Source organism: Elephas maximus, chromosome 13 (assembly GCF_024166365.1).
Source record: "Elephas maximus indicus isolate mEleMax1 chromosome 13, mEleMax1 primary haplotype, whole genome shotgun sequence".
NCBI classification, from domain to species: Eukaryota; Metazoa; Chordata; class Mammalia; order Proboscidea; family Elephantidae; genus Elephas; species Elephas maximus.
The window spans coordinates 90,672,482-90,699,864 of record NC_064831.1 but is presented as its reverse complement, the minus strand read 5'-3'; the positions used below and the strand labels follow the sequence as shown (position 1 = coordinate 90,699,864).

The 27,383-nt window shown below is 39.6% G+C and overlaps 1 protein-coding gene across 2 annotated transcripts in view; it reads right to left on the bottom strand.

The window, feature by feature from the left end:
• LRRC28 (leucine rich repeat containing 28) overlaps positions 1–27,383 on the bottom strand; it is a 256,470-nt gene that overhangs the window by 224,822 nt on the left and 4,265 nt on the right. For both annotated transcript variants that reach the window (XM_049906154.1, XM_049906153.1), the window contains exons 2-3: positions 26,377–26,604; positions 3,131–3,171 (exon numbers count right to left, since the gene is read on the bottom strand). In XM_049906154.1, coding sequence (XP_049762111.1) covers positions 3,131–3,171; positions 26,377–26,544 — 209 coding nt within the window. In that variant the 5' untranslated portion in view covers positions 26,545–26,604. The remainder of the gene's footprint in view (positions 1–3,130; positions 3,172–26,376; positions 26,605–27,383) is intronic.

The window sequence follows — 27,383 nt, the reverse complement described above, 5'->3', positions numbered from 1 at the left end:
TAAGTGATACAGCTGTTAACCAAAAGGCTGGCAGTTCAAATCCACCAGCCACTCCTTGAAAACTCTATGAGGCAGTTCTACTCTGTCCTATAGGGTTGCTATGGGTCGGAACAGACTCGATGGCAATGGGTTATGGATGTAGTATCAATCCGATTTCCTCTTGGTAATCAGGATCAATCACATCAGGCAGTATGGTAACAATCTTCTTTGCCTGTTCATCCAGAAGCATAAGGACCCCAAAGCGGCCAGGTGGAATTCTTAGCTTCCAGTTCAATGCAATCAGTGATGTGTCTCCAGGTGGGAGCAATCCTCCCTTTGGAATGAAGACCTCTAGACCTGCAGAGTGTAAGGGGACAGGAAGCAAAAACCTTATGAGTGGGTCACCAGGGGTAATAATGAGTGGTGCCACTCCTATTTTTACCCCTTGATTCTTGCACCCATGAATCCTATGGGAGAAACAGCAGTGGTTTAGAGCATATACAGCCTCCTGGAGAACACTGCCCCAACCCTGCAAGGTACTGACACCTAGCTATCACCATAATTGTGTCCTTAGAAGGCCATTCCGTTATTCTATCAAGCCAGCTGCTTCAGGGTGATGGGAAATATGGTAAGACCAGTGAATTCCGTGAGCACGGGCCTACTGCCACACTTCATTTGCTGTGAAGCAAGTCCCGTGATCCAAGGGAACGCTGTGTGGGATACCATAATGGTGGATAAGGCACTCTGTAAGTCCACGGATGGTAGTTTTGGCAGAAGCATTGCATGCATTGAAGGCAAATCCATATCCACAGTAAGTGTCTATTCCATTAGGGACAAAATGCTGCCCTTTCCATGATGGAAGTGGTCTAACATAATCAACTTGCCACCAGGTTGCTGGCTGATCACCTTGAGGGATGGAACCACACTGGGGACTCAGTGTTGGTCTCTGCTGTTGGCATACTGAGTATTCGTAGTGGCTGTAGCCAAGACAACCTTGGTGAGTAGAAGTCCATGTTGCTGAGCTCATGCATAACTTCCCCCTTGCCACCATGGCCACTTTGTTCATGAGTCCATTGAGCAATGACAGAAGCAGCTGGGGAAAGAGGATGACTGCTTTCCACACAACGCATCATCTTATCCACCTGTCTGTTAACATCCTCCTCCGCTGAGGTCACCCCTTGGTGAGCATTCACATGAGACACAAGTATCTTCACTTCTTTGGCTCATTTAGAGAGGTCTATCCACATACCTCTTCGCCATAAATCTTGTCTCCAATTTTCCAATCATGTTCCTTCCAAGTCCCTGACCATCCAGCCAAATCATTGGCTGCAGCCCACGAATCAGTATACAATCACATATCTGGCCATTTCTCCTTCTAAGCAAAGTGAAAAACATATTAGATCTCAACAGGGAAGAGATCATAATATAATACAACTGCCAAAACATTAAGAATCATGGCCCAGCCAAGCTGACACACTATCTTAATTATCTTACCCAGCAATCCCAATCCTAGGTACACATGCAGAAGTGAAGGCAGGAACGCAAACTGAAACTTGTACACCAATGTTCACCGCAGCACTTTTTAAGTTAGCCAAAAGGTGGAAACAACCAAAAGGTCCATCAACAGATAAATGGGTAAACAAAATATGGTGCATGCACACAACAGAACACTACTCAGCCATAAAGAGAAATGAAGTCCTGATGCTTGCCACAACATGGAAGAACCTTGAAAACATCATACTGAGCAAAATAAGTCAGTCACAAAAACACAGTGTATGATCTCACTTATATGAAATAAGCAAATACATCGAAGCTAAAGATTATTAGTGGTTAGTGGTTATTAGTGGGAGTTTTTAGGAAGCAGTGAGGCTATGTTACTGGTGGAAGACTGATTAGGAAAAAGATAGTGAGAATGGTTGTTGTACAACTTGAAGAATGTAATCAATGTTACTGAACTGTAATTGCAGAAATTACTGAGATGACATATGTGTTGTCATATATATTTTCATCACGATAAAATACTGTGAGGAAGCAATCACACAAATCCAAGTATTTACAAAAAGTATTTTGGAAAATTGAGACAATTTAAATATGAACTGCTATTAGATGACATTACAGAACCAGTATTAATTTCCTTGGGTATGATCATATTACAATTATATGCAAGAATGTCCTTATTCTTAGGGGATATATCCTGAAGTATTTAAGGGTTTATCATAAGATATAATATCTGCAATTTACTTTCAAAGGATTCAGGGGAAAAAAATGTGCAGGTATACAAGCAGAGGGTGGGGGAGGAAAAGACAGAAAGCAAATTTGACAAAAATGCTAACAACTGGTAAATTTAAGTAAACGGTATCTGAGCATTCATTCTACCATGCTTTCAACTTTTCTACTGGTTTGAAATTTTTCAAAATAAATGGTTGGGAGAAAAAAAAAGAAGAAATGACAGAGACTTTCAGCTTGAAGATGGAAGTGCAAAGTTGGCTTTCCTGTTACCCCTTGAAAATCATGCCAAATAACAGAGAACAAGAAATAGACATGCAAACTCCTCTTCCTACAAAAGAAGGGAGCAGCTGAGAAAAAAGAGAAATCTAAGATACCTATTTGACCTTTGTAAGTGGTAAATCAATCAACAGATATTTTAAGTTGATACATTTAAAAAAAAGTGTAAACATATTATTTAGCACGCAAGGTAATCACCAAGAGAACTAAAACAAATGAACTGTGAAGGATGTACACAACAGATTTTTTTTCATATTTTATATCTTTTATATGCTGTCTTACTGTTTGTATCAAGTATCACATGTATTAGTAGTAGTAGTAGTAGCAATAATAATAATAATAAATTTTCTCAATTACATGAATTATTTTTAAGGGCTCTGTGACAAAGACACTGTGCCTAGAGAAAATGTTATCTTTCACCATCTACACTACACAAGGTGAGATATTTAAAACACACATTTAAATGCTAAAATACTTTGAAATACTACTAAGTTTAGCAGAACCAAAGTTCTACCTACATAAACACCATGATCATGATATCAAAAAATAATAAATTAATATATTAGAATGGCATATCCTATTATCTCAAGTCACTTCAAATTATTTTGATTCTTGCTTTTTAAAATTTTTTAAAAAATAGACTCACAGTTCCACAAGGTTTGGAAGCTTCTGAGCAAGATTTTCTGGCTGAAAATTAAAAAACTCAGAATTAAATTTTATTTTTGTAAAAAGTATAAACATTTCTGATTAACATAAACACAACCACTATCCTATGTGGGGTGTGAATTTACAGAAAATAATTTGAATACGATAAATCAGTGAGTCTGGGTATAGACCCAGATCTGTAGTACAGACAACATTACAATTTAAATTTATAAATTTGAACACTTAAAATCAATAACCCTGAGAGAAACCAGGAACCTTGTATTCCATGGTCATGGAACAAAAAAAAAATGGTCTCAACTCTTACATGTAGTCCAGAAACCAGGCTAGTCAACTCGATGGTAGAAATGAATGTAGGTATCATACAGCCTCTAAGGTTGGCCCTCCCATGAGATAGACCCCAGCCCTTAAGTGTAGCATATTGCACCACTAATATTTCCAAAAGACCATCATAAAGGCCCCCAATTTTATAATATCATTATGTCATAGAATTTCCTCCATAAAATTTCTATTCTCTGGCAAAGAACTGCCTTCAGTTTAACACAAGCACTTCCAACTGGCTTTTCTTTTTCACAAAGAAACAGCTGCTTCTCAATCATGTGAGTAGTAATATAGAGAACCACAAAGCCATGTCCAGATTTAGATGCTAAGTGTGAAGCTAAGGTGGTACACCGGTGGTTCTCAAGCTTCAGCTTGAAGCAGGATGCCCTAAGGGACCAGTCCCTGGGCCTCACCCTCAGAGCTTCTGATTTCAGTAGGTCTGGGGTGGGTCCAACAGTTTGCGTTTCTAATACGGTCCCAGGTCGCACTGACGCTGCTGGTCTGGAGACGACCTTGAAGAGCCACTGACGTACACTAATGAAACGACTAATGCTTCAACTCTAGCCGTAGAACATACATCTTCAACGTATTGTTTCAGGAAATTACTGATCACAACATAATGACAGACCTTTACGACGCTTGGCAGCACTGAAAGTGCACTGTTAAATTGACACATGACAGAGATATGAGGGAAAAGAACATTATTTTTAAAAATATACGTATTTCACTGTGATTACTAAACATACAAGGGTTTCAGTATGTGGGCTCAGAAATCTAATATTATATACCATGACCCTATTAATACATATCCAAAGGTTTTTAAAAATACAAAATTATAATTTACATTAAAGCACTAAATTCTTTCAAAGAATAAAATGCTTTAAAATTTTATCCTACATATGTACTCATTCAATAACAAAAACTTTAGCCAAAATTGATACATACAGCAGACTTTCACCACCAGAGACAATGGGAAAAATCAAGGCTGAGAAAAATAAATGTTGGTAAGATTAAATAAGAGGGAAAAAAGAAAAGAAAACAACCTGTTAAAATGAAACTAAATATTTATTCCTTATGAACATAGACAATAAACTGGATTTCTTGATGTTCAAAACCTGAGTTTGCATTACCTTTCTCCCTATCCCTCTCCCCTACCCTTTTGGGAAATTTCTTCGATGTTTAGAAATAGGAGCAGAGTTTCTACTGAGGCCAATTCATGCCTATTTGCTTTGCACTATTGTCTTAGTTATCTAGCGCTGCTATAACAGAAATACCAAAAGTGGATGGCTTTAACTGAGAAATTTATTTTCTCAATCTAGTACGCTAAAAGTCCAAATTCAGGTGTCAGCTTCAGGGGAGGGCTTTCTCTGTCGGCCCTGGAGGACAGTCCTTCTCATCAATCTTCCCCTGGACTAGGAGCTTCTCCATGCAGGAACCCCGGGTCCAAAGGACACGCTCTGCTCCCAGTGCTGCTTTCTTGGCGGTACGAGGTACCAACTGTCTCTCTGCTCACTTTTCTCTTTTATATCTCAAAAGAGACTAGCTCAAGACACAACCCAATCTTGTAGATTGAGCCCTGCCTCATTAACGTAACTGCCGCCTATCCCACCTCATTAACAGCACAGAGGTAGGATTTACAACATACAGGAAAACCACAGCAGATGACAAAATGGCGGACAATCACACAGTCCTGGGAATCACGGCCTAGCTAAACTGACACACATATTTTTGGGGGACACAATTCAATCCATGAAGACCATACATACCATTTTTGAAAGTTTTCAAATTAATCCGTATTGGGCTGAATGATTATGTGTTTGGCCTTGCATTTCTACCTTGCAGAAAATGCTCACGTACCCTTTTATCCCTCTCACTAATGAAGGTCAGGGGAAAGCACTTCTCTGGCAGGGTTTTCTATCCACAGTGGGTAAAAGTAAGCCAATCTTTCTTCGTACGATTTGCACAGACCAGGGGCCATGCAAGTAATTACAATGACCACAGAAGAACTACAGCGTGTATCGATCACAAAGACAATGCTGTGCACAATTGCTCAAGCATGATCTACGCACCTTATCAAACGGTCTTTCCATTCTGTGTACACGTGTGAAGACTTGCCTTTGTTTACTGCTACATTTACCAGCCAAAGCTACCTCATTTTGACTTTTTACTTCTTGGTACATTACTGAATGTCCACAAACAAGTTCTTCTTCTGGTATGCCTCGGTAATAACCTGTTTTTCCTTTACGCAGGGTTTGCTTAACACAGATTTTACACAATCTTGATGTTATCCAGAGGAATTGTTAGGTCTCTGTTATGTGACAATCAACTCCTCTCAATACATGGAAGAATTTTCAGCAACATGACAGACTGCACTGATGTGGACCCTTTCCTGTTATAAAACACAAATGTTGGTTAAAATACAACCCCCAAAGTCTCACTTAGTGCTCCTGCCGGAAACCAAGACCTAAGCTCAGACTGAACAGAGTGAACTGGAGCACACGCGGCCAAGGCGTGTCAGGCCTGGCCATAGGCTCTGAGGTCAGAGCAGGGATGTGGTGTGGCCGGGACAGGGCACTAGCCATTGGCGGAAGGGAGGAAAGAAGCTGAATCTGTGTAAGGGAGTCCTTTACACAGGGTCAGAGCCCTCGAAGGACTGGACCTTCCATGAAAAGAATCCTAGAAAAATTTCACACACAGGGTGAGAGCCGGCTTCTCTTTACCAGAGGCATTGGGGTAGGAGAAAAAGCCAGACTGCATATCAAACTCACACACACACACACAGTTCAGATTTACACATGCATAAAGATATGACTAATTTTTTTTAAATTCTACATACAAACATATTGTAGGGTAAACTAGATATCAAGAACTAAATATCAGGAACGGCTTTTTAAAAGAAATTAGGTTTGAGTCCTGAAAGACAAATATAAATTTGTTAACTGACTGGGGAGGGGGTTAGTTCTGGTTAGCCTTCTAGGCACAGGAAGCAACAAATGAAAAGAGAATAAGGTATGTTTGGGAAATTACAATCTATTCTGCTGTAACTCCGTAACAGTACTCCTGAAGAAATCTCACATTTTCAAAAACCTTGTTTTAAAAACAATTACGTCAACAGAAAAACAAAAATGTGAGACTAGAAAGTTTTCAACTTGCAATAACAAAGTAATTTTCCATACAAATATTTAATAGAGGATTGCTGTTCTCCATCTACTTCAACATCATTGGAATTTTTAACAACGAGCCCAAATTTCTTTAATTGAAAGTAATAAAAATTAAATTGTAAAGTGTGCTACGCTCAGTTTAAACTGTTACAGAATTGACTAAGCAGTCATATTATATCCAATTTGGGTTCTAAACACTCAATAACAGCAATGCTATTTGTTTGGTATTGTCTGGACCACATGGTAGGAAGGCGTATAACGATTTTGTAGAGAGAAACAAGGAACGCATCATTGAGAGCTTTTATTTCATACTAAAAAATAAATTTTGAAAAAATCCTGAAAGCAATGGAAATCCACTGGTTTGCTGCAAGCAGTGAAATTACTAATTTCATATTGGTGTACTGATGTAAATACTTCACAATACTGCTTACATACACATAACTTTACCCGTCTATAATAAGGAAATATCAATGAATCTGAATACTGTTCTGAAAGTCTATAAAGCATTTATTTTGTACCCCCCTCTATAAAACCACTTATATTTAGTTTTCAAATGCTGAGAACTGTTTCTATTTTTCCCCATGTTTTCACAGCAATATAGGCAAGGAGGTCCTTCATGAAAAGTTCTTTCTCAGACGTTACTCTTGGACCTGAATGATTCTTTTCCTCGTATTGATACTTCTCCTTGCTAAGGAGAATATACACCTCCACTTAGGGACATACATCCAAAGCATTCTAGGCAAACTAGGTAACTCTGGCAGCGGAAATAAACAAGAGGCTTAGTAACAGCAGTTCCTCTAACACAGTTAGACCCTCACGCAGTTTCACCTGCTGGGACAGTATCAGTTTCACATCTGGCTAACTCACAGGCTCATGGTCACTCCTTCCCGATGCATACTTGGCTCTGTCAAATACCATTGGAATTCTTCCACCACAGAACAGCTAGCTCTTTTGAGCTACAGCTATACACACAATTAAGCCCTGAATGTTTCTGCTGCCAATACTGCATCACTCTGTCTTTATTAATGAATAACTACCCTGTGTTTTTATTTAAAAATAAGCACAGTGACCTTCAGAAAACTGCAGTTCATTAGAATCTTCTTAATTTAAAAAAAAAAAAAAAGACTAATACATGTCAAAAAAGTCTGACTAAAAAGCGTAGGCTATGCTGACACCTGCTGGTGTGCTGCAATAAGTCATTCTCGGCTTTTCAATGACCACATTTTTAGCAACGTGGATAAATAATGAGGAATACACTATACATTTGAATTTTTATACTTCTACAGATGGGGCTGCCATGAGTAGGAACTGACTCAACGGCAATTAACAGCATAGTTTAGGTCAAGTAAGTGAGAGGCTGGACAACTACCAGACTCTTAATTAATATCAAAGTTCTTATACCTCTGAGATGAACTAAGCTCAATACTGGGTTATGGATGTCACACAGCCACAAATTTGTTAATCTTAAGCTACAGAATTTACCATTGATTACCATTTTTTTAACCTAAAATCCTGATAAAAGCAATAATATTAATGTGTGTCTCAAATATTACTATCATTTGTTTCTCACAAATCTGACAAACAAAAGCTTTAACAGATACCTAACCTGTATTCAAATTCCTTGAGCATGAATGTTGTTGTTGTCATTGTTAGTTGTCAAGTTGGTTCCAACTCACAGCGACCCTGTATACAGTAGAATGGAACACTACCTGGTCCTGCACCATCCTCACAACCACTGCTACGTCTGAGCCCACTGGTGCAGCCACTGTGTCAGTCTATCTCATCGACGGTTTTCCTCTTTTTTGCCGACCCTCCAGCCTTACCAAGCATGATGTCCTTCTCCAGGGACTGGTTCTTTCTGACGTGTTCAAAGTATGTGAGACAAAGTGTTGCCATCTTCAATTCCAAGAAGCACTTTGGCTGTACATCTTCCAAGACAGACTTGTTTGTTCTTCTGGCAGTTCATGGTATATTCAACATTCTTTGCCAACACCATAATTCAAAGGCATCAACTCTTCTCTGGTCTTCCATATTCACTGTTCAGCTTTCAGATGCACAGGAGGAAACTGAAAATACCATGGCTTGGGTCAGGCACACCTTAGTCCTCAAAGTGACATCTTCGCTTTTCAACACTTAAAGAGGTCTTTTGCAGCAGATTTGTCCAATGCAATACAGCATTTGATTTCTTGACTGCTGCTTGATTGTGGATCCAAGTAAAATGAAATTCTTGACAACCTGAATCTTTTCTCCATTTATCATGATGTTGCTCATTGGTCCAGTTGTGAGGATTTTTGTTTTCTTTACGTTGAGGTGCAATCCATACTGAAGGCTGTGGTCTTTGATCTTCATCAGTAAGTGCTTCAAGCCCTCTTCACTTTCAGCAAGCAAGGTTGTCTCATCTGTGTATCACAGGTGGTTAATGAGTCTTCCTCCAATTCTGATGCAGCGTTCTTCTTCATACAGTCCAACTTCTGCGATTATCTGCTCAGCATACAGGCTGAATAAGTATGGTGAAAGAATACAACCCTGATGCACGTCTCTCCTAGTTTTAAATCACATAGTATCCCTTTGTTCTGTGTGAACACTGTCTCTTGGTCTACGTACAGGTTCCACATGAGCACAATTAAATGTTCTGGAATTCCCATTCTTCGCAAAGTTGTTCATAATTTGTTATGACCCACAGAGCCAAATGCCCTTGCATAGTCAATAAAACAGGTAAAATCTTTCCGGTATGCTCTCCTTTCAGCCAAGATCCATCTGACATCAGTAATGGTATCCCTTGTTTCATGACCTCTTCTGAATCCAGCTTGAGTTTGACAGTTTCCTATGGATGCACTGCTGCAACTGTTTTTGAATTACCTTCTGGAAAATTTTACTTGTGTGTGATATTAACAGTTAGATAATTTCTGCATTCGGTTGGAATCAGCTTTCTTTGGAATGGGCACCAATATGGATCACTTCCAGTCCGTCGGCCAGGCGAGTGAACACCTCCAATGCTGCATCTGTTTATTGAAACATATCAATTGATATTCCATCAGTTTCTGAAGCCTTGGTTTCCACCAATGCCTTCAGTGCAGCTTGGACTTCTTCCTTCAATATCGTTGGTTCTTGATCACATGCTACATCCTTAAATAGTTGTATATCAACCAGTTCTTTTTGGTACAGTGACTCTATGTGTTCCTTCCATCTTCTGATGCTTCCTGGGTTGTTCAATATTCTGTCCTTAACGGAACCAGGAGCTCACTGCCTTCGAGTCAATTCTGACTCATAACGACCCTATAGGACAGAACAGAACTCCCCCATAGGGTTTCCAAGGAACAGCTGTTGGATTCGAACCACCAGCCTTTTGCTTAGCAGCCAAGCTCGTAGCCACTGCGCCACCAGGGCTCCATTTTGTCCATAGACTCCTTCGATATTGCAACCTGAGGCTTGAATTTTTTCTTCAGTTCTTTCAGCTTGAGAAATGACAAGCACGTTCTTCCCTTTTGGTTTTCTAACTCCAGATCTTTGCACATTTTATCACAATACTTGTCTTCTCAAGCTGTCCTTTAAAATCTTCTGTCGGCTCTTCATCACTTCTTCCATTCGCTTTAGCCATTCTACATTCGAGACTAAGTTTCAGAGTCTCTTCTGACATCCATTTTGGTCTTTTTCTTCTTTCCTGTCTTTTTAATGACCTTTCCCTTTCTTCAGGTATAATGTCTGTGATGTCATCCCACAACTCATCTGGTCTTCAGCCATTAGTGTTCAACGTGTCCCATCTATTCCTGAGATGGTCTCCAAAGTCAGGCGGCATATACTCAGGACCATCCTTTGGCTCTTTCTTTAGCTTCAGTTTGAATTTGCATATGAGCAATCGATGGCCTGTTCTGCAGTTGGCCCCCGGCCTTATCCTGACTGATGTTACTGAGCTTCTCCATCGTCTCTTTCCACAGATGTAGTCAATTTGATTCCTGTGTTTTCCATTTGGTGAGGTCCACATGTATAGTCGCTGTTTATGTGGTTGAAAAAAGGTATTTGCAATGAATAAGCTGTTGGTCTTGCAAAATTCTATCATGTGATCTCCAGAGTCATTTCTATCACCAAGGCTATATTTTCCAACTACTGATCCCTCTTCTTTGTTGCCAACTTTCACATTCCAATCACAATGAGTATAAATACCTATTAAATTATTGAAAATTGTTTTTCTAAATTAAGTCAAGCTTTTTCTCCCTTAAAGTTCACATTACTACAGTTAAACAAAATTTTTGTTATAAATAATGCAAAAGAAAACTTTGGCAAGCACACTTGGTATAAAATTTACCTCAACTTTTGAATCAACGATGCTTTACCACATACTTTTAAGAAAAACTTCCTACCCCCTTAAATGAGGATGTTCTAAAGTTGTATTTCCTTCAAATATTTTGCAAACAAGTTCAGTGATGCTAGGCACTGCTTTACTTCTGCCTACTCCCTTCTCTCCTCGTCCAGGCACTGGGTAGGACTGCACTTAGCTCTTCAAAGTGGGCATGGCCAAGTGCCTCGCTTTGCTCAATGAAACTATGTCAAAGTGGAGGCCTTGAAGAGCTTGAGTGCAAAAGACCTCGCCTCTTCCAGTAGATGGTGGAGGCTCTGTCAGTCCTCATCCCTGGAGAGGGCCATGAAGCAGAGTCCCTAAGAGACCTGACATAATGGTGTAGTGTGAGCAAGAAATAAAACTGTGTTGTTTTAAGCCACTAAGGGAGTCCCTAGGTGGTGCAAACAGTTAAAATGCTTGGCTGCTAACCAAAAGGTTGACGGTTTGAGCTCACCCAGAAGCACCTTGGAGGAAAGGTCTGGTGATCTACTTCCGAAAAATCTGCCACTGAAAACCCTGTGGAGCACAGCTCTGCTCTGACACACGTGAGGCTGCCATGAGCCAGAATTCAACGGCACTTGGTAAAAAAAAAAATACGGCACGGGGGAAAAAAAAAAACCTTCCACAAGCCACTAGGATTCTGGGGTTGAGTCTAACATTGTCTATCCTGGTCTCTAACAACACATTTCAAAGACATGACCAATTAAATGCAGTTAAGTTCATACCAGCTATAAAAAGTTAATGATGATTTGGTGAAAGAAAAAAGCACTTCATTCATAAACCACCATAATACCCTCAACAAGCTTTCTAGTTGGATCAATAATTTAATCTCATTGCTTCTGAGCAAGTATACAGTATGAGTTAAATACCACGTGTCGACATGGGAACTGTGACAGACCTCTTTTCCTACCAGCAATATTAGTGCATTCCTCCTCCAGTACTCTCTCCCTTTTAATATATGTTATGGAGCAGTATATCTCAACGGAGGACTCAGAAGCTGCCGTGGGCTAATGTGATGAGAGAGAGAGAACCAGAGCAACCTTTCCTCTTCTGATAGGAAGCTACCAAACACCAAGCCTGTTACCATCAGGTCGATTCCGACTCATGGCAACCCCATGTGTTACAGAGTAGAACTGCTCCACGGGGTTTTCTTGGCTGTAATCTGTTACAGAAGCAGATTGCCAGGCCTTTCTTCCATGGTGCTGCTGGGTGGGTTCGAACCATCAACCTTTAGATTAACAGCTGAGTGCAAACTGTTTGTGCCACCCAGGAACCATGGAAAACGAGTTTGAGAGCATAAGCAGGTCACTAAGCCCCTCTTGCTAAGGGAAAGCCACTCCTAACAAAGTAGCACGAACAGCTTGTACACATTTTGCTAGCTGCTGCTGACATTCTGTTTCCATTAAAAGTGTAATGAGCATGTTGTACAAATAATGAGAAATGTATTCATAAACAATTTAAAAAGATAATTCAAAACATGTGTTTTGTGGGTAAATGCAAATTTTGATTATTTGGACACGCAAGCTTAACTTCTTTAGTTTTCTGTTTGTTTAGTTTGTTTAATGGTTCCAAAAGAAAAGCAAACTTAAAAAACTGCTGCAAATAGTGAAACTTCTTGGAGTATCTCACCAAAAAAAACTGTAGGTATTTTACGTCCCAAGTTCATTAAAATGAAAATTCTATAGGAAACCCTTTGAATTAAAAGCATTACACATATTAAAATAGAGGTATTTCAAAAGCGAAGGAAGAGGCAAAAAAAAAGGAAATGTTTTCAATGTAGCCAAGTTCTTTTGTTTCTAAAGTTGCCTTTGAGGTGCCTAAAAAGAACCCAAAGATAATTTTTCTTTACGACTTTGCACTATGATTACATAGCATTAAAATATAGTGGCGGCTGCACTCTTGGGCACCGAGTTCTGTCTTGGTGATAGGAAATCTGGCATCAATTAAGGGTAACGGTTGCACGGCAGATTAATGTAACTGACATCACTAAATTGTACACCTGAAAAATGTTGAGTTGAATAATATCGTTATGTGTATTTTTACAAATAAAAAAAAATACAGTGGCAGTTTGACTTTCATGATAAAAGGAGTTGACATTATTGTTTTTAAGGTCTTTTTTTCTCATCTGTCACAGTGCAGATCCAACAGAACCTTCTGCAATGACAGAAATGTCCTTTCTCTATACAGTCCAAAATGGTAGCAACTAGCCACATGACGGGCCCTGGTGGCGCAGTGGTTAAGCATTTGCCTACCAACCAGAAGGCTGGCAGCTGAAATCCACCAGTTGCTCCTTGGAAAGTCCATGTGGCAGCTCTACTCTGTCCTGTAGGGTCACTACGAGTAGGAATCGACTCAACAGCAACGGGTCTGTTTTTTTTGGTGTTTTTAGCCATATGTGGCTGTTGAGCACATAAAATGTGACCACTGTGATAGTACTTAACGATAATAAAAATAATATTGTGACTTAGGAACTGAATTTTTAATACTACTTCATTTTAGTTTAATTTAAAATAAAGAGCCACATGCGGCTGGTAGCAATTATATTAGTGCTGACTTTGTATCTTTATACTCATTACCAGTTGTTTCACTTAATCTCAGGTCAGATGTGAAACACACACACACAAAAATTTACCTGTTTAAATGATACATTTTTTAGAATAATGTTCATTTAACATTTACAGAGACTGAAACTGTCATCTTCAAATATGTAAATAATCTAGGATACCACTATTGGCCTCCTCTTGTCTGGAGCAAAAGAGAAAGAAGAAAACCAAAGACTCAGAGAAGAAACTAGCCTATGGGACTACACAATCCACGGCTTCACCTGCCCTGAGACCAGAAGAACTAGATGGTGCCTGGCTACCACTAATGACCATTCTGATGAGGGCCACAATAAATGGATCCTGATAGAATGGGATAAAAATGTAGAACAGAACTCAAATGCTTCAGTCCAGACTTACTGGATCAGTTGAGACTAGAGGGCTCCCTGAAACTATCACCTTGAAATACTCCATAAACCTTGAACCAAAACTACCCCGAGGTCATTTTTTAGCTAAATAACAGATAGGCTCATAAAATAAAGAATATTACAAGTACGAGGTACCTTTAAAAAAATCATCCATATAAGACCAAACGGTCAATAATCACTCTAAAGCAAAGACGAAAAAGTAAGGGGAGAGGGAAACCACATTACCGGAAACAAAACATGCAGAATATAATTAATGAGAACGCTGACACACCGTAAAAAACATAACCAGCTGGTTGAACAGACATGGGAATACAGGGTGGAGAGGAGGAATGTTCTGTCTCATTATGGGGAGAGCAGCTAGGAGTACACAGCAAGGTGTGTATAACTTTTTGTATGAGAGACTGACTTGATTTTCATTTAAAGCACCATTAAAAAAAAAAGTAACCAATATTGAACAATTTGTATAGCAATTGTTAAATGTAATGCAGTAACAGTTAATTTGCTGTGTAAACTTTCACCTAAAACACAATAAAATATTATTTTCTAAATATAAATAAAAAAATTTTAAGTGCAAATGTTTTATTGCCAAAAATGTAAAACAAACTTCAATATTGATATTTTTAACTTAGCAAAACCGTTTCAGAAAATACGCTCAAAATTCAAAGCCCCGTACATACACTACATTTATAAAAATGAAATTTAATCTGAATTGTAATCACAATTTTGATTACCAAGAAAGTATCTTTCAAAAATTTTTTTGAAAAATTTTTAATTTACTGAAATGTCTCTTGAAGTATTAACCCGAAAAACATCTGTTTAAAAATAAAAGGTACATAAATATATCATAAACAATATAACAAAGGTTGAAGATTAGAGAATCACTTGTCCCTACTTAGCTTTTCTTTATTTTAAAAAATCCTATTTATATGCAGTGGGTTTTGTATTTATATGCATTCAACAAGAAATAAGATTTTATAAATGGAATTTTCCAGGCAACAGAAAAAAAAAAACACAAAGAATTGCCATTGTTGTTGTTAGGTGCCATCCAGTCGGTTCCAACTCATAGAGACCCCATGTACAACAGAGGGAAACACTGCCCCATCCTGCATCATCCTCATAGTCATGGCTGTGTTTGAGCCCACTGTTGTAGCCACTATGTCAATCCATCATCCCGCTGAGGGTCTTCCTCTTTGTCACTGACCCTCTACTTTACCAAGCATGTGTCCTTCTCCAGGGACTGGCCCCTCCTGATAACATGTCCAAAGTACGTGAGACAAAGTCTCACCATCCTCACTTCTAAGGAGCATCCTGGCTGTACATCTTTCAAGATAAATGTGCTCCCTATTCTAGTAGTCCATGGTATATTCAACTTTCTTCGTAAACAACGTAGTTCAAATGCGTCAATTCTTCTTCAGTCTTCCTTATTCATCATCCAGCTTTCACATGCATATGACGCAATTAAAAATACCATGGCTTGGGTCAGGTGTACCTTAGTCCTGACGGTGACATCTTTGCTTTCCAACCCTTTAAAGAGGTCTTTTGCAGCAGGTTTGCCCAGTGCAATAGGTCATTTGATTTCTTGACTGTTGCTTCCAGGGGAACTGACCGTGCATAAAAGTAAAATGAAATCCTTGACAATTTCAATATTTTCTTCATGTATTATGATGTTGCTTATTGGTCCAGTTATGAGGATTTCTGCTTTTTTTATGCTGAGGTGTAACTCATACTGAAATACTTGATTTTCATCAGTGTTTCAAGTCCTCTTTGCTCTCAATAAGCAAGGCTGTGTCATCTACATATTGCAGGTTGTTAAGGAGTTTTCCTCCAAGCCTGATGCCATGTTCTTCTTCATATAGTCCAGCTTCTCAGATTATTTCCTCAGCACTCACATTGAATAGGTATGGTGAAAGGATACAACCCTGACATACACCTTTCCTGATTTTAAACCATGCAGCATCCCCTTGTTCTGTTTGAACGACTGTCTCTTGGTCCATGTACAAGTTCCACATGAGCACAATCACCGTATTTTTACACAACTAGTGCCTCCTCTGCTTGTTTGTCAACCACACCCACCCCCCCACCCCCCTCAAGGTACTTTCGTACATGTGCTATGCTAATTTTTTTACAGCACCATGTAAAAAAAAAATGACATACGAGAAAATTACGAAAAGGTGCAGTTGGCAAACAAATGTAGGGGATGCACATTATTTGGGTAAAAATACAGCTAAGTGTTCTGGAATTCCCATTTTTCACAGTGTTATCCATAATCTGTTATAATTCACACAGTTGAATGCCTGTGCATAGTCAATAAAACACAGGTAAACACTTTTCTGGTATTCTCTGCTTTCAGGCAAGACTATCTGACACCAGCAATGATATCCCTTGTTCCATGTCTTCTTATGAATTAGGTTCCTTATACTTTTTTTTAAGTACAAAATGATGCATTTTAAAATACTTCTATCAAGAAAAGTTAGAATTTTATTCACAATAAAACTCAAAAGTAAACCTCATGGAGGTAACTAGGAAAATCCACTTAACATGAAACACCTCAGTTCTCTCCAGGGGATAAACCTGCTTAATTTTAACTACATGCTTCTAGGATTGAACAGGTCATCAATAAATACTTGCAGAATTAAAATACAGGCAAGACTGACTGGACTACAAGTTAGGAGACCTGGCTTTTGCCCTAACTGGCCATAAAAGTGACTTAAGACCCATCCAGTAACTTCTCCTAAGCTTAGTTTCCTAAAAAAAAAAAAAAAAAAAAAACCCTGTATTATCTACAAAGCTCCTTCTAGCTTTGAAATTCCAGGACTCAATAACTAGAATCAAATCACCGGCCAGACAACAACAATAGCACATATTACACACGCACTAAAGCGCAAACAGAGCGTCAGAGTTCTCTGCCATTGTATGTACTCACCAAAGTCCACCCAACATAAGAAAATAATTAACATGCTTTTATGCAGAGCCAGCTCCAAAACACAGTAAATCGTGGTGATCTCTTTTCGGGTAAAGAAAAAATCAGCCACTGAAAACCCTATGGAACACAGCTCTACTCTGACACATGGGGTCACCATGAGTCTGAATGAACTTGACAGCAACTGGAAAAAAATTCCTTCTCCTGCATTTGGTTTTCTGACGCTCTTTAGTAACATCTCTTTAACATTTTTTTTTTCCCTTCAAGGTGTTGCAATGTTCATTTGAACCAGATCCTATTACCGAATTCAAAGGAAGGTAAAGGAGGTAGCTGTGTAACCTTTCCCAGACACCAACACCTCTCACTTCCAACCCAGCCACCAGGTGCAAACAGCAATCTACGTCAACACAGCAAACACACAGGCATCACCATCACTGTAAACGAAATCAAACACCTAGACTCACTCAGGAGTAAAATGTTAGCACTGGATAAAACCTCTGTGGTACTACATTCCAACCGTCTCATTTTAATTTTTAATTATAAAAATAATATTTATTGAAAAGAATAAACCAAACTTAATAGTAGAGCCTTTTCCTTTTACTATAAATACTTACGTATTTATACTTGTTTTTGTGTTTATTTATGTGTGCTTACTCATGCCCTCCACCCATCTACAGCTGTATTTTGTGCTGTCGAGTCTATTCCAACTCACAGACACCCTATATGACAGAAGAGAGCTACCCCATAGGGTTTCCTAGGCTATAATCTTTATGGGAACAGATCTCCAGGTATCTCCTCCCACAGAGCTGGCGGTGGGTTTGAACTGCTGACCTTTCGGTTAGCTGCCACGCACTCAACCTCTGCACCACCAGCGCTCCTTATCCACAGCTATAACCACTATTAAAGTTGGTATATATCTTTTTTTATACCTTATGTTTATTCATCTATAAAGTAGGAATAATAGTAGTGCTTACTTCATTGGATTGTTTTGAAGATTAAATACACGTAAACTGTTTCAAACAGCGCCTGAACTTAGTTAAGCACTCAAAAGATGTTAGCTGCTATCAGATTTTAGCAATTGATATACATTTAGATTTGTATAATTTTACATAATAGATAATGCTCGGATAAACATCTTTATCTATTCGACATTTTTTCTGTTGAGTAAATTCCTGCAAGTGAAAATGCTGATTCAAGCATACTCTCCTGTAAAATTCTGCTAGCTGGCCCAACAACTGCCCACCGAAAACACTGAGTCAATTTCCATTCCTTCCAACAGTGTGGGAGAATATCTTTGCCACATGGTCTCCAATATTAGGCATTAATAATCTTCAACGCTAGGTATCTGTCTTTGTAATCTTTGCCAATCTGATAAGTAAATAAGGTCAACGTTTTGCCACTTCTATTAGAAACTGAACTTGAACATTTTTTTGTGTAATTTGACTACCTGTATTCTTTTATGATATGCCTGTTCATATTTGATAGGGAAGGTCAGGAATGTTGTCTCCTGGGCCAAAAGGACAAAGAAAACAACTGTCTCCTGACCCGTACCCCAACTCAGGAGCATGACTGACAGACCACCTCTTCCCTTCAATCTCAGTAGGATATAATTTTTTAGTTCTCTCCTATTGCATACATTAATTGCTTAATCAGGATCCATGTGCTCTTATTGCTTAGCTGGACTCCCTCTTTCATTAAAATTTACATGCCTCTTTGTTATCCACTCACATTTATAAATAACATTGGCAATGCTGAGATCTCCTGATATTCTTTCATTTCCCAGAAAGTCCTGCTCACTGTCCTCGTTAAGTGAAGAAGTTAGCAGATCCATTAAGTTATTTTGCTTCCGGCCTGAGATTTTTTTTTTTTTCCCCCTAAGTCTCCTGTGGCCTTTTATCAATGAGGGAACTGAGGCCGAAGGAGGTTAAGCATACAGAACCTGGGTCTATTACCTCCCAGTCCTGTTCAGCTACTAAAGACACACTCCTTCCTGGGACAGCAGCCCTCAAACACTTCCACAGCTAATATATTCCTTCTTCCTCTTACAAAAGACCCCTTTTTTACAAAAGGAGGGAGTTGACTCCACCTTGGCCTCCTCCACCCTGCACACCCCAGATCCTGCCATCATGTAAAACTTCTCCATGACTGAAGTTTCTCCATGACCACAACATGCCATTCTCCCAGATGGCCACTCAACTAAGCCCAGTACATCAGTTCTTCAATATCAATGAGTCCTCTAGCTCTCTGGCCCCTTTTTGTTCTCTATTCACTCGCTCTTCCTTTTATTCTTTGCCTCCAATCCAGCTCAGGTTCCATAGCCCATAATTTTAATCACTCTCTCGCCAAAATTCTAAACCCTCTTGGTTCCTCTGTCCTTGCATTGTACCCACCTGGCAAAACCCCAAACCTGCACGAATTCAAAAGTCCACCTTCTTCACGCCTCAGATAGCCAAACACTCCAAGAGAAAATCCCCCAAACAAGCAGATGGTTCCACTCTCAGCCCAGCCATCAAATGCTTGCTAAACGATGCTCAACTATTCTACCACACTTCTCTAGCCAAGCTGCCATGTGACTTCGCGACAGTAATTTCAAACCTGCACAAATCTTCACTCCCCAAGCAGATGGCCTTGCCTGGTAAAGGGAAACAAGTCATCAGGCAGAACTCTCACAACTGCCTCTCTCCCCCAACCTGTATCTATTTTTGCACCTTTCCTTCCTTTCTCTCTCTTGTTACAAAGGAGGAAATCATACCATTCCGAAAGTCAATCCCTCCACCTCTGCTCTGGAACCCATCCCCTCCGGTCTTCTTAGGGAACCTTGGACTTTTAATTATTTCCTTTTTCTGTATCTTCAACTCCTCTTTTATGGAGATTTCCCATCAGCATCTAGACAGGCTCAAATCTTTCATTTTAGAAGAGAGGAGCCGGAAAGAGGAAAGAAAAGCAGAAGAAAAATAATTCCCTTTGATGCCCACCCCCCTCCAGCAATGGCCCTCTCTCACTTTTCCATTTCACAGCCAAACTTCAAGATCTGCTGTCACTTCTCTCTCCTGTCTCACTACTTATCCCAACTTCAAACTGGATTTTACTCCTTAGAGCTTCTACCCCTTGTTATGAATTGAACTGTGTCCCTCAAACAGAAAGTTGAAGTCTAACCCGTGTGCCTGAATGTGACCCAGCCTGGAGACAGGATTTTTCTTTTGTTATGATAATAAGATCATACCAGAGAAGGTGGAGTCCTAAACCTAATCCCTCCTGAGTGGTGTCTCATTAAAAGGGAAAACAAACACTTCTGGAGAGACACATACTGTGGGGAGACAGATGCCATGTGATGACAGAGGCAGCTGTATCTACAAACCCAGGAAGGCCAAGGATTGCAAGCAGCCCCCAGAAGCTGAAGAGAGACAAAGAAGGACCTAACCCTGCAGCAATGCCGTGAATTTGGACTTCTAGCCTCCTGAACTGAGAAAATTAATTTTTGTCCTTTAAAGCCACCTACATGTGGTATTGTTACAGCAACACCAGGAGACGGAAAAAAGCCCTAACGTAGTCACCATCACCTTGCCACTAAAGTTCGTGGACACATTAGTCCTGATCGCATTTGGTGTCTATGTACCAATCACATCTTCTTAAAATACTCTTTCTCAGGCCTCCACAGTATCAAACTTTTGGTTTTCCTTCTGCCTCTTTGGCAACTGCTCCTCATTTCCCTATACTCAACTTTTAAACATGGGAATTTAAAGGAATTTCTTTCCCAATTTGCAAGCAATCTCATTCTTGTCCTTGGCTTCTATTATCATCAGCATGCCAAAGATTCACATACATACACATACGTATATGTTGTATGTAAAAAATTATATATGTATCTATGTATATACCGACTGCTGTCAAGTCGATTACGACTCATAGCGACCCTATAGGACAGAGTAGAACTGCCGCATAGAGTTTCCAAGGAGCGCCTGGTGGATTCGAACTGCCGACCTCTTGGTTAGCAGCCGTAGCACTTAACCACTACGCCACCAGGGTTTCCATCTATGTATACAGATACAGGTATCTCAGAACTCTCTGGGGTCCTGAAAAACTTCCTCCCTTCTGGAACCTACTCCACCTCTATGAACCCATCCAGAGGTACCTAGGAAAACAGGCCTGGCAATCTGTTTCTGAAAAGTTATAGCCTTGAAAATCTTACAGAGCACACATGGGGTCACCCGCCATAAGACTAATTCCATAAACGTGCTGGATGAATGATGGATACATAAATGAATAGAAAAAGTCCAAGGCTAAATGTAATTGCAGGCATGCTGGATCCAGGTACTCAAGAGATGTCACAGGAAGCCATTTCTCTTTGTTCTCCTCTGTACTTGCCCCATTCTCAGGCAGGCTCTCAAGAGAAGTAGCCAAGATGGCCACTAGCAGCTTCAGGCTTAAGTCGGTCAGGCTTAGATTCTATCAATTTAGCAACCCTAATGGAGCATACCTTTTCACAAATGTCCCAGTTAAAGCCTCCAGACTGGAGCCAAGCACTGTGGCCAGGAGAAAAGGGGAAATAGCCAAGCCTGATGCACTTTTTATAACTAAAATCTCTTCTCTACCTCTACAGCCACCAACCTTGCCCACCTGCCCACTTAGTCCATCTCCACTTCTGTATCTTCACTATTTATGAAAAAGTCCCCAAACCTCAACATGTTCAAGGTTGTGTGTGACATCATCCCTACTGGCTTCTTTGGCTGTTCACTCCACTTTCTATGTTCCACCTACGATACACTGGTCTTCATTTTTTTGATCATGCACACCCCCTCCAACATCAGGACTTTTGTCCATGCTTTTCCCTCTCTGTAAAGTTCTTCATTCCTTCTGTGGTGGTTAAGGTTGTGTCAACTTGGCTGGGCCATGATTCTTGGTGGTTTGGCAGTTGGGCAGTTACGTAATGATACAGTCATCCTCCATTTTGTGATCTGATGCAGTCATCCCGCATTTTATGATTTAAAAAAAAAAAAACCAAACCCAGTGCTGTCGAGTTGATTGCAACTCATAGCGACCCTATAGGACAGAACAGAACTGTCCCATACAGTTTCCAAGGAGTGCCTGGCGGATTCGAACTACCAACCTTTTAGTTGGCAGCCATAGCACTTAACCACTACGCCACCAAGGTTTCCCCATTTTGTGATATGAACAGCCAATCAGTTGAAAGGGAGTTTCCTTAGGGGTATGGCCTCCATCCAATACATATACATACATACATACATACATACATACGTACGTACATACATACATACGTGTATATATATATACATATACATATACATATATACATATATACATATACATATACATATATATATATATGGATGGTCTGATAAAGCTTGCCTGCTCTGGATTCTCTATCTAGCTTGGCATCATGTGACTTCTGGTTCTTGGGACTTGAGCCAGTGGCCTGCCACCTTACCTGCTGATCTGGGGACTCATCGATCTCCGATCTCCACAGCCCATGAGCGAGCAGCCTGCCATCTGACCTGCCGATCTTGAATTTGTCAGCCCCTGCAGCTAAGTGAGTCAGGAGAAGTCTCCAGCCTGATGCCTGACCCACAGACTTGGGAATTGCCAACCTCTACAACCACAGGAAGAGCCATTTCCTTGAGATAACCCTCTGCCCACATATATACACGCATATGCTTTACTGGTTTTGCTTCTCCGGAGAACCCAGCCTAAGACATCTTCTTACCTCATTAATGCCTACTCATCCTTCCAGCCTCAGTTTAGTATCACTTCCTCAGGGAGACTCTCCTTGATCCCTAGAATTGCCTCACAGGGTTTCAAAGGGGCAGCTGGTGAGTACGAACTGAACTTTTGGTTAGCAGCCATAGTTCTTAACCACCAAGCCACCAAGGCTCCACCTTGATCCCTAGAGTAGGTTGGTTAAACCCTGTTCCAAACTAAACCAGCCATCTGTACTTACAGGATTCTAGTAACTACCTGTCAGAGTAGAGGCTCCATGAGGGCAGGGCATACATCTGTCAAACTGGAATACTGACATAGCGCCTGGTACACTGAGGTACTGCTTAAATATTTGTGAAGGAAATGAATGAATACTATGCTCTGGCAGTCACTTTTAAATCAATGTACTTAAAACAACCAATCAAGAAAACGTGTGGTAGCCAATGAAATAAACAAAACTCTCATCCAGAAAAGATCCCAAAGAATAATATCTAAAGTTACAAGCTTGATACTCCCATATTCAAAAAACACTCAGTGGTTCTACATTGCCTATTAAAATTATACTTCTAGCTTCTTAGGTATTTAAGATTCAACATGACCTGGGCCTAATGTAGAGTGCTTATCTCAAGTCTTATCTCCTGCTCATCCCCTCACAAACCCCGTGCTAAGTCAGTGGTTTACTATTCCACTCTGGATTCCTAGTGATTCCATGCGGTTCATTAAAAGAGAAGAATAGCTTCAGCTGCATCTATTTTATTTATTCGACCTTTTTAATAAACGGCCCTGCTAACGTGGGTTTGAGTATGTTTTCTAGGGGTCCCTTCTGCATATCCCACCTGTGAGGGGGTTTCTGTGGAGAGCACCAACGCATAAGGCAACAAAAGGTGAGTACTCGGCCTGAAGTGGAGACGCTCTCCTGCTTTGTCCTTCCTTTGCACCTGCCCGTAATTCCTCACCTCTGCACTGCTCAGGAAACCTGAGGCTCTCAAGAACATGTGAAACCACTGCTCTAGGCAAAGCAGGCACCTAGGCTTGTCCTCCAAACTTTCTGCAATTGAATTTTATTTCGTATTTTTTTCTTCAACGTGGGATGCCAACAAATGAAAATTCCACAAGTAAGAATTTATTCTGTGATGTATCTAGCATGAGTGAACAGTGCTGGGTACATAGTAAGTACTCAATAAATACAAGTTGAATGAATGAATGACACTCTTCCCCCCGAGCACCTGTCAATGTCCTATCAACCGTGAAGTGAAAAAAGAAAGTTTCCGAGAAATATGTACAGTATGATTCTATTTTTGTTGTTTAAAAAGGAAAACAGGACATATACAAATACAGAGCTCTATACAATTGTGTAAACATAAGCAAAGGGGTAGAAGGATATAACCAAACTATTAACACTGATTACCCCATAGTACAGAAATGGATCAAACGAAAGACAGGCAATTACTCTCCATATATTCCTGCATAGTTTGATATAAGGGCATTTTTTTTTTTAATGAAGAAATTTAAAAAGTTTATTCTTTTAAATGTATAAAAAGGCTTTTCCCGTGCTTCAGCTCTGAATACAGGCATCTGCCAAGCTCTGAACATCTGACACATGCCATCCTACACGTATAAAACACCGTGTTATTCCAGACTACTTGGGAGGAAAAGGGAGGAGGGCAGAAGTTGTGCGTTAATGACTAACTCTTCCCACCAAAAGGCTTCAGTTAGTGTGAATGGTGGGGAAGGAGGGGCAACAAGACGAATGTCAAGGGGAGAGGACTTAACAATAAAACAATGTTAATATGAAACAATAAGACAAATTGAAAATGGAAATGACTGACAGGTTCTCACGCTTCTTAAAAGAAACAAGAAAGACCAATGAACCCATAATGCATATAAGATACTACGTTTTCAATGAATTTTTTTTCCTTTGGTCAGTGGTGAGTCAAATTCCACATAAGAAATCACCTTGAGAAACTATCTTATCTATAACACAAGCAAACATTCTAAAAGCCCTGAGGGTCGCTTGTTTAGAGCATTCTGGAACAAGTACTGCTCACCTTCTGTCAAAAACTGCAGTAACCTGTCTTCCATCCAATATGATCAGGGAATCAGATGGCTTTATGGTCACTGCTACTATGACCACTGCCACCTGATACCTGTAGAGCATTTTATAGTTTACCAGGCTCTTTGAGGTACATGAATCAAATGTTCTAGTTAGGAGAAAACAGTTAAAATAAAATATATACATGTATTGTTAAAAACATACACAACAATTTAATCTTTAATGATTTCAAAGGTGGCGGAGCATGAGCTTAAAATGCTGGCTTAAAAGTCATTACGAGCATCAGTTAAAACTGTACAGTAGGTACTGGACAATTTTCATAAATAGAAGATTTCAGCTGAAAAACTGCCACGGACCTGAAGTTTATTCTAAGTTTTATAAGCAAAGCTCAATTTCATTAAACAAAGTCTACCCACCAGACTATGAGTGCTAGTTAAGAAGTCACTACAACTTCTTCTTTTATAAATTAGTAACAAACACTGGAAAACGTGGGCTATAATCTGTGACTAATTATTTCTTATACCACTCTTCCCCAAAGGGGACAAAGAAATTCCAGGTTAAAAAAAGCTTTCATGTCATTCGATGCTTTTGTAAAAAGGATTCATATAACTGTATAGAGATTATCAAAGTTTGCGAACTAAAAAAAAAAACTAACTAGACACTCAACATATATACCAATATGCCAAACACTACAAATGAATGATACGTTATCTATTCACTTCCAGATACAACAAATATTATAATGCTTTCTACTCATTGTAGTTTAGACATATATTAAATAAAGCTTTTCCAGGTACATGCTCCATAAGTATATTTTGCAGATATTTAGTAAACTCCAATACAGAGAACAGAACAAAGAATGGACCAATTCACAAAGAAACGATAAGACATCACAAATCACCTAAAATAAATAAGAACTAGAATTCAAGTATAAGATTTAAATGAGGTTAACTGATAACCAGAAAAGTCCACATAAAGTAAATCCTAATTTCATAATAAAAAGTGGGGATAAAAGGTTTGATCAAGATATTCTCTTAAAAATTTTTAGTTTATCTTATCCGGTATGTAATAAAATTTAGGTTTTAACTATGTAATTAATCTTAGAACATAAAAAGAATGAATCAAATGTCACTCTCGTGGCAAATTTTTTTCCAACTAATTAATTGTATGATGGTCCAATCTAAAATCCTTTGACTTACACGGTTGCAATCATAAAGGAGGCCTTTTGTTCTTGTCCCCTCACCCAAGGGCTGCACCAGGCTTTCCAAATGTCTGTTTTTTGCTTCCCTTTCCTAATGCCTCTCTTAATATTTTAATCTTCAAATCATTCTTTTCTAAAACACCTGTAATTCAAAATCATCCTTGTTGGTCTTCTGCTTCTTTATACTTTTGAACTGGTCTGCTGGATGCTGTAACATCAAGATATCCATGAAAAGCCTAACACACAAAGCAAGCACGGGCCAAGACAGAGGCACATGCTAAATGAAGAGGGGCTTGTAAATGGCAACTAATTCTATAAATGGTACATTAGTAACTATTTTGTTTTCCTACACAATTCCTCATGCAACCTCATAACTGGAGGAATTTGGGTGATGAATCCTCAGCTAATGAGAACCCTATGGGTCTACCTGTACTGCCCGTGACATAACAAGAGGGGACTACACCTTGGCCTGAATATCTCAAGACATGACAAAAATATCCTGGTCAGGAGCAAACCTATAAATGAATTTTTTTAAATGCAACATAATACTATACCAAGGTCGTAAGGGAGTTCCTTTTCATATACAGTCTCTCCAAGTACTGCAGTCCCTCATCTTTCAGTAACTCCAGTGGGAAATGGTGCAGATTCCTGTAATTTAAGAACAAATTCTTGTGCTTTTCCAGCCTTGCCACAGAGATCGTCTTACAAAGTTCGGATGCCATGACTGAACATATCCCATCAGGCACGCTGCAGCACTACATCTTGTCAAAATGGGTTCATTTCTAAAGAGAACAAGAAAATGGAATCATTATAATACTTACTTCTTCTAAGAATTACCATATAAACCAGTCAGTATATGAAGCTATTTGCACATACTAAAAAGATAGCTTTACATCCAATCTTATATTTTCCTTTAAAACAATTACATTTGTCACACATATTTAGAAAGAGATTAAATTAAATAACAATTTAATAAAAACACTCTCCCTTCCATGGTTTCTGGGGACATCTAAGTCAATTGGCATAATAAAATCTATTAAGAAAACATTCTGCATCCCCCTTTGAAAAGTGGTGTCTGGGGTCTTAAACACTAGCAAGCAGCCATCTAAGATGCATCAATGAGTCTCAACCCACCTGGATCAAAGGAGAATGAAGAACAAGGACACAAGGTAATAATGAGCCCAAGAGACAGAAAGGGCTACATGAACCAGAGACTACATCATCCTGAGACCAAAAGAACTAGATGGTGCCCAGCTACAACCAATGACTGCCCTGACAGGGAACACAACAAGAACCCCTGAGGGCACAGGAGAACAGTGGGATGCAGACCCCAAATTCTCATAAAAAGACCAGACTTAATGGTCTGACTGAGACTAGAAGGACCCCCGGTAGTCATGGCCCCCAGACCGTCTGTTGGCCCAGGACAGGAACCATTCCCAAAGCCAACTCATCAGAAACGGATTGGACTGGACAATGGGTTGAAGAGGGATGCTGGTGAGGAGTGACCTATTTGGATCAGGTAGACACTTGAGACTATGCTGGGACCTCCTGCCTGGGAGAT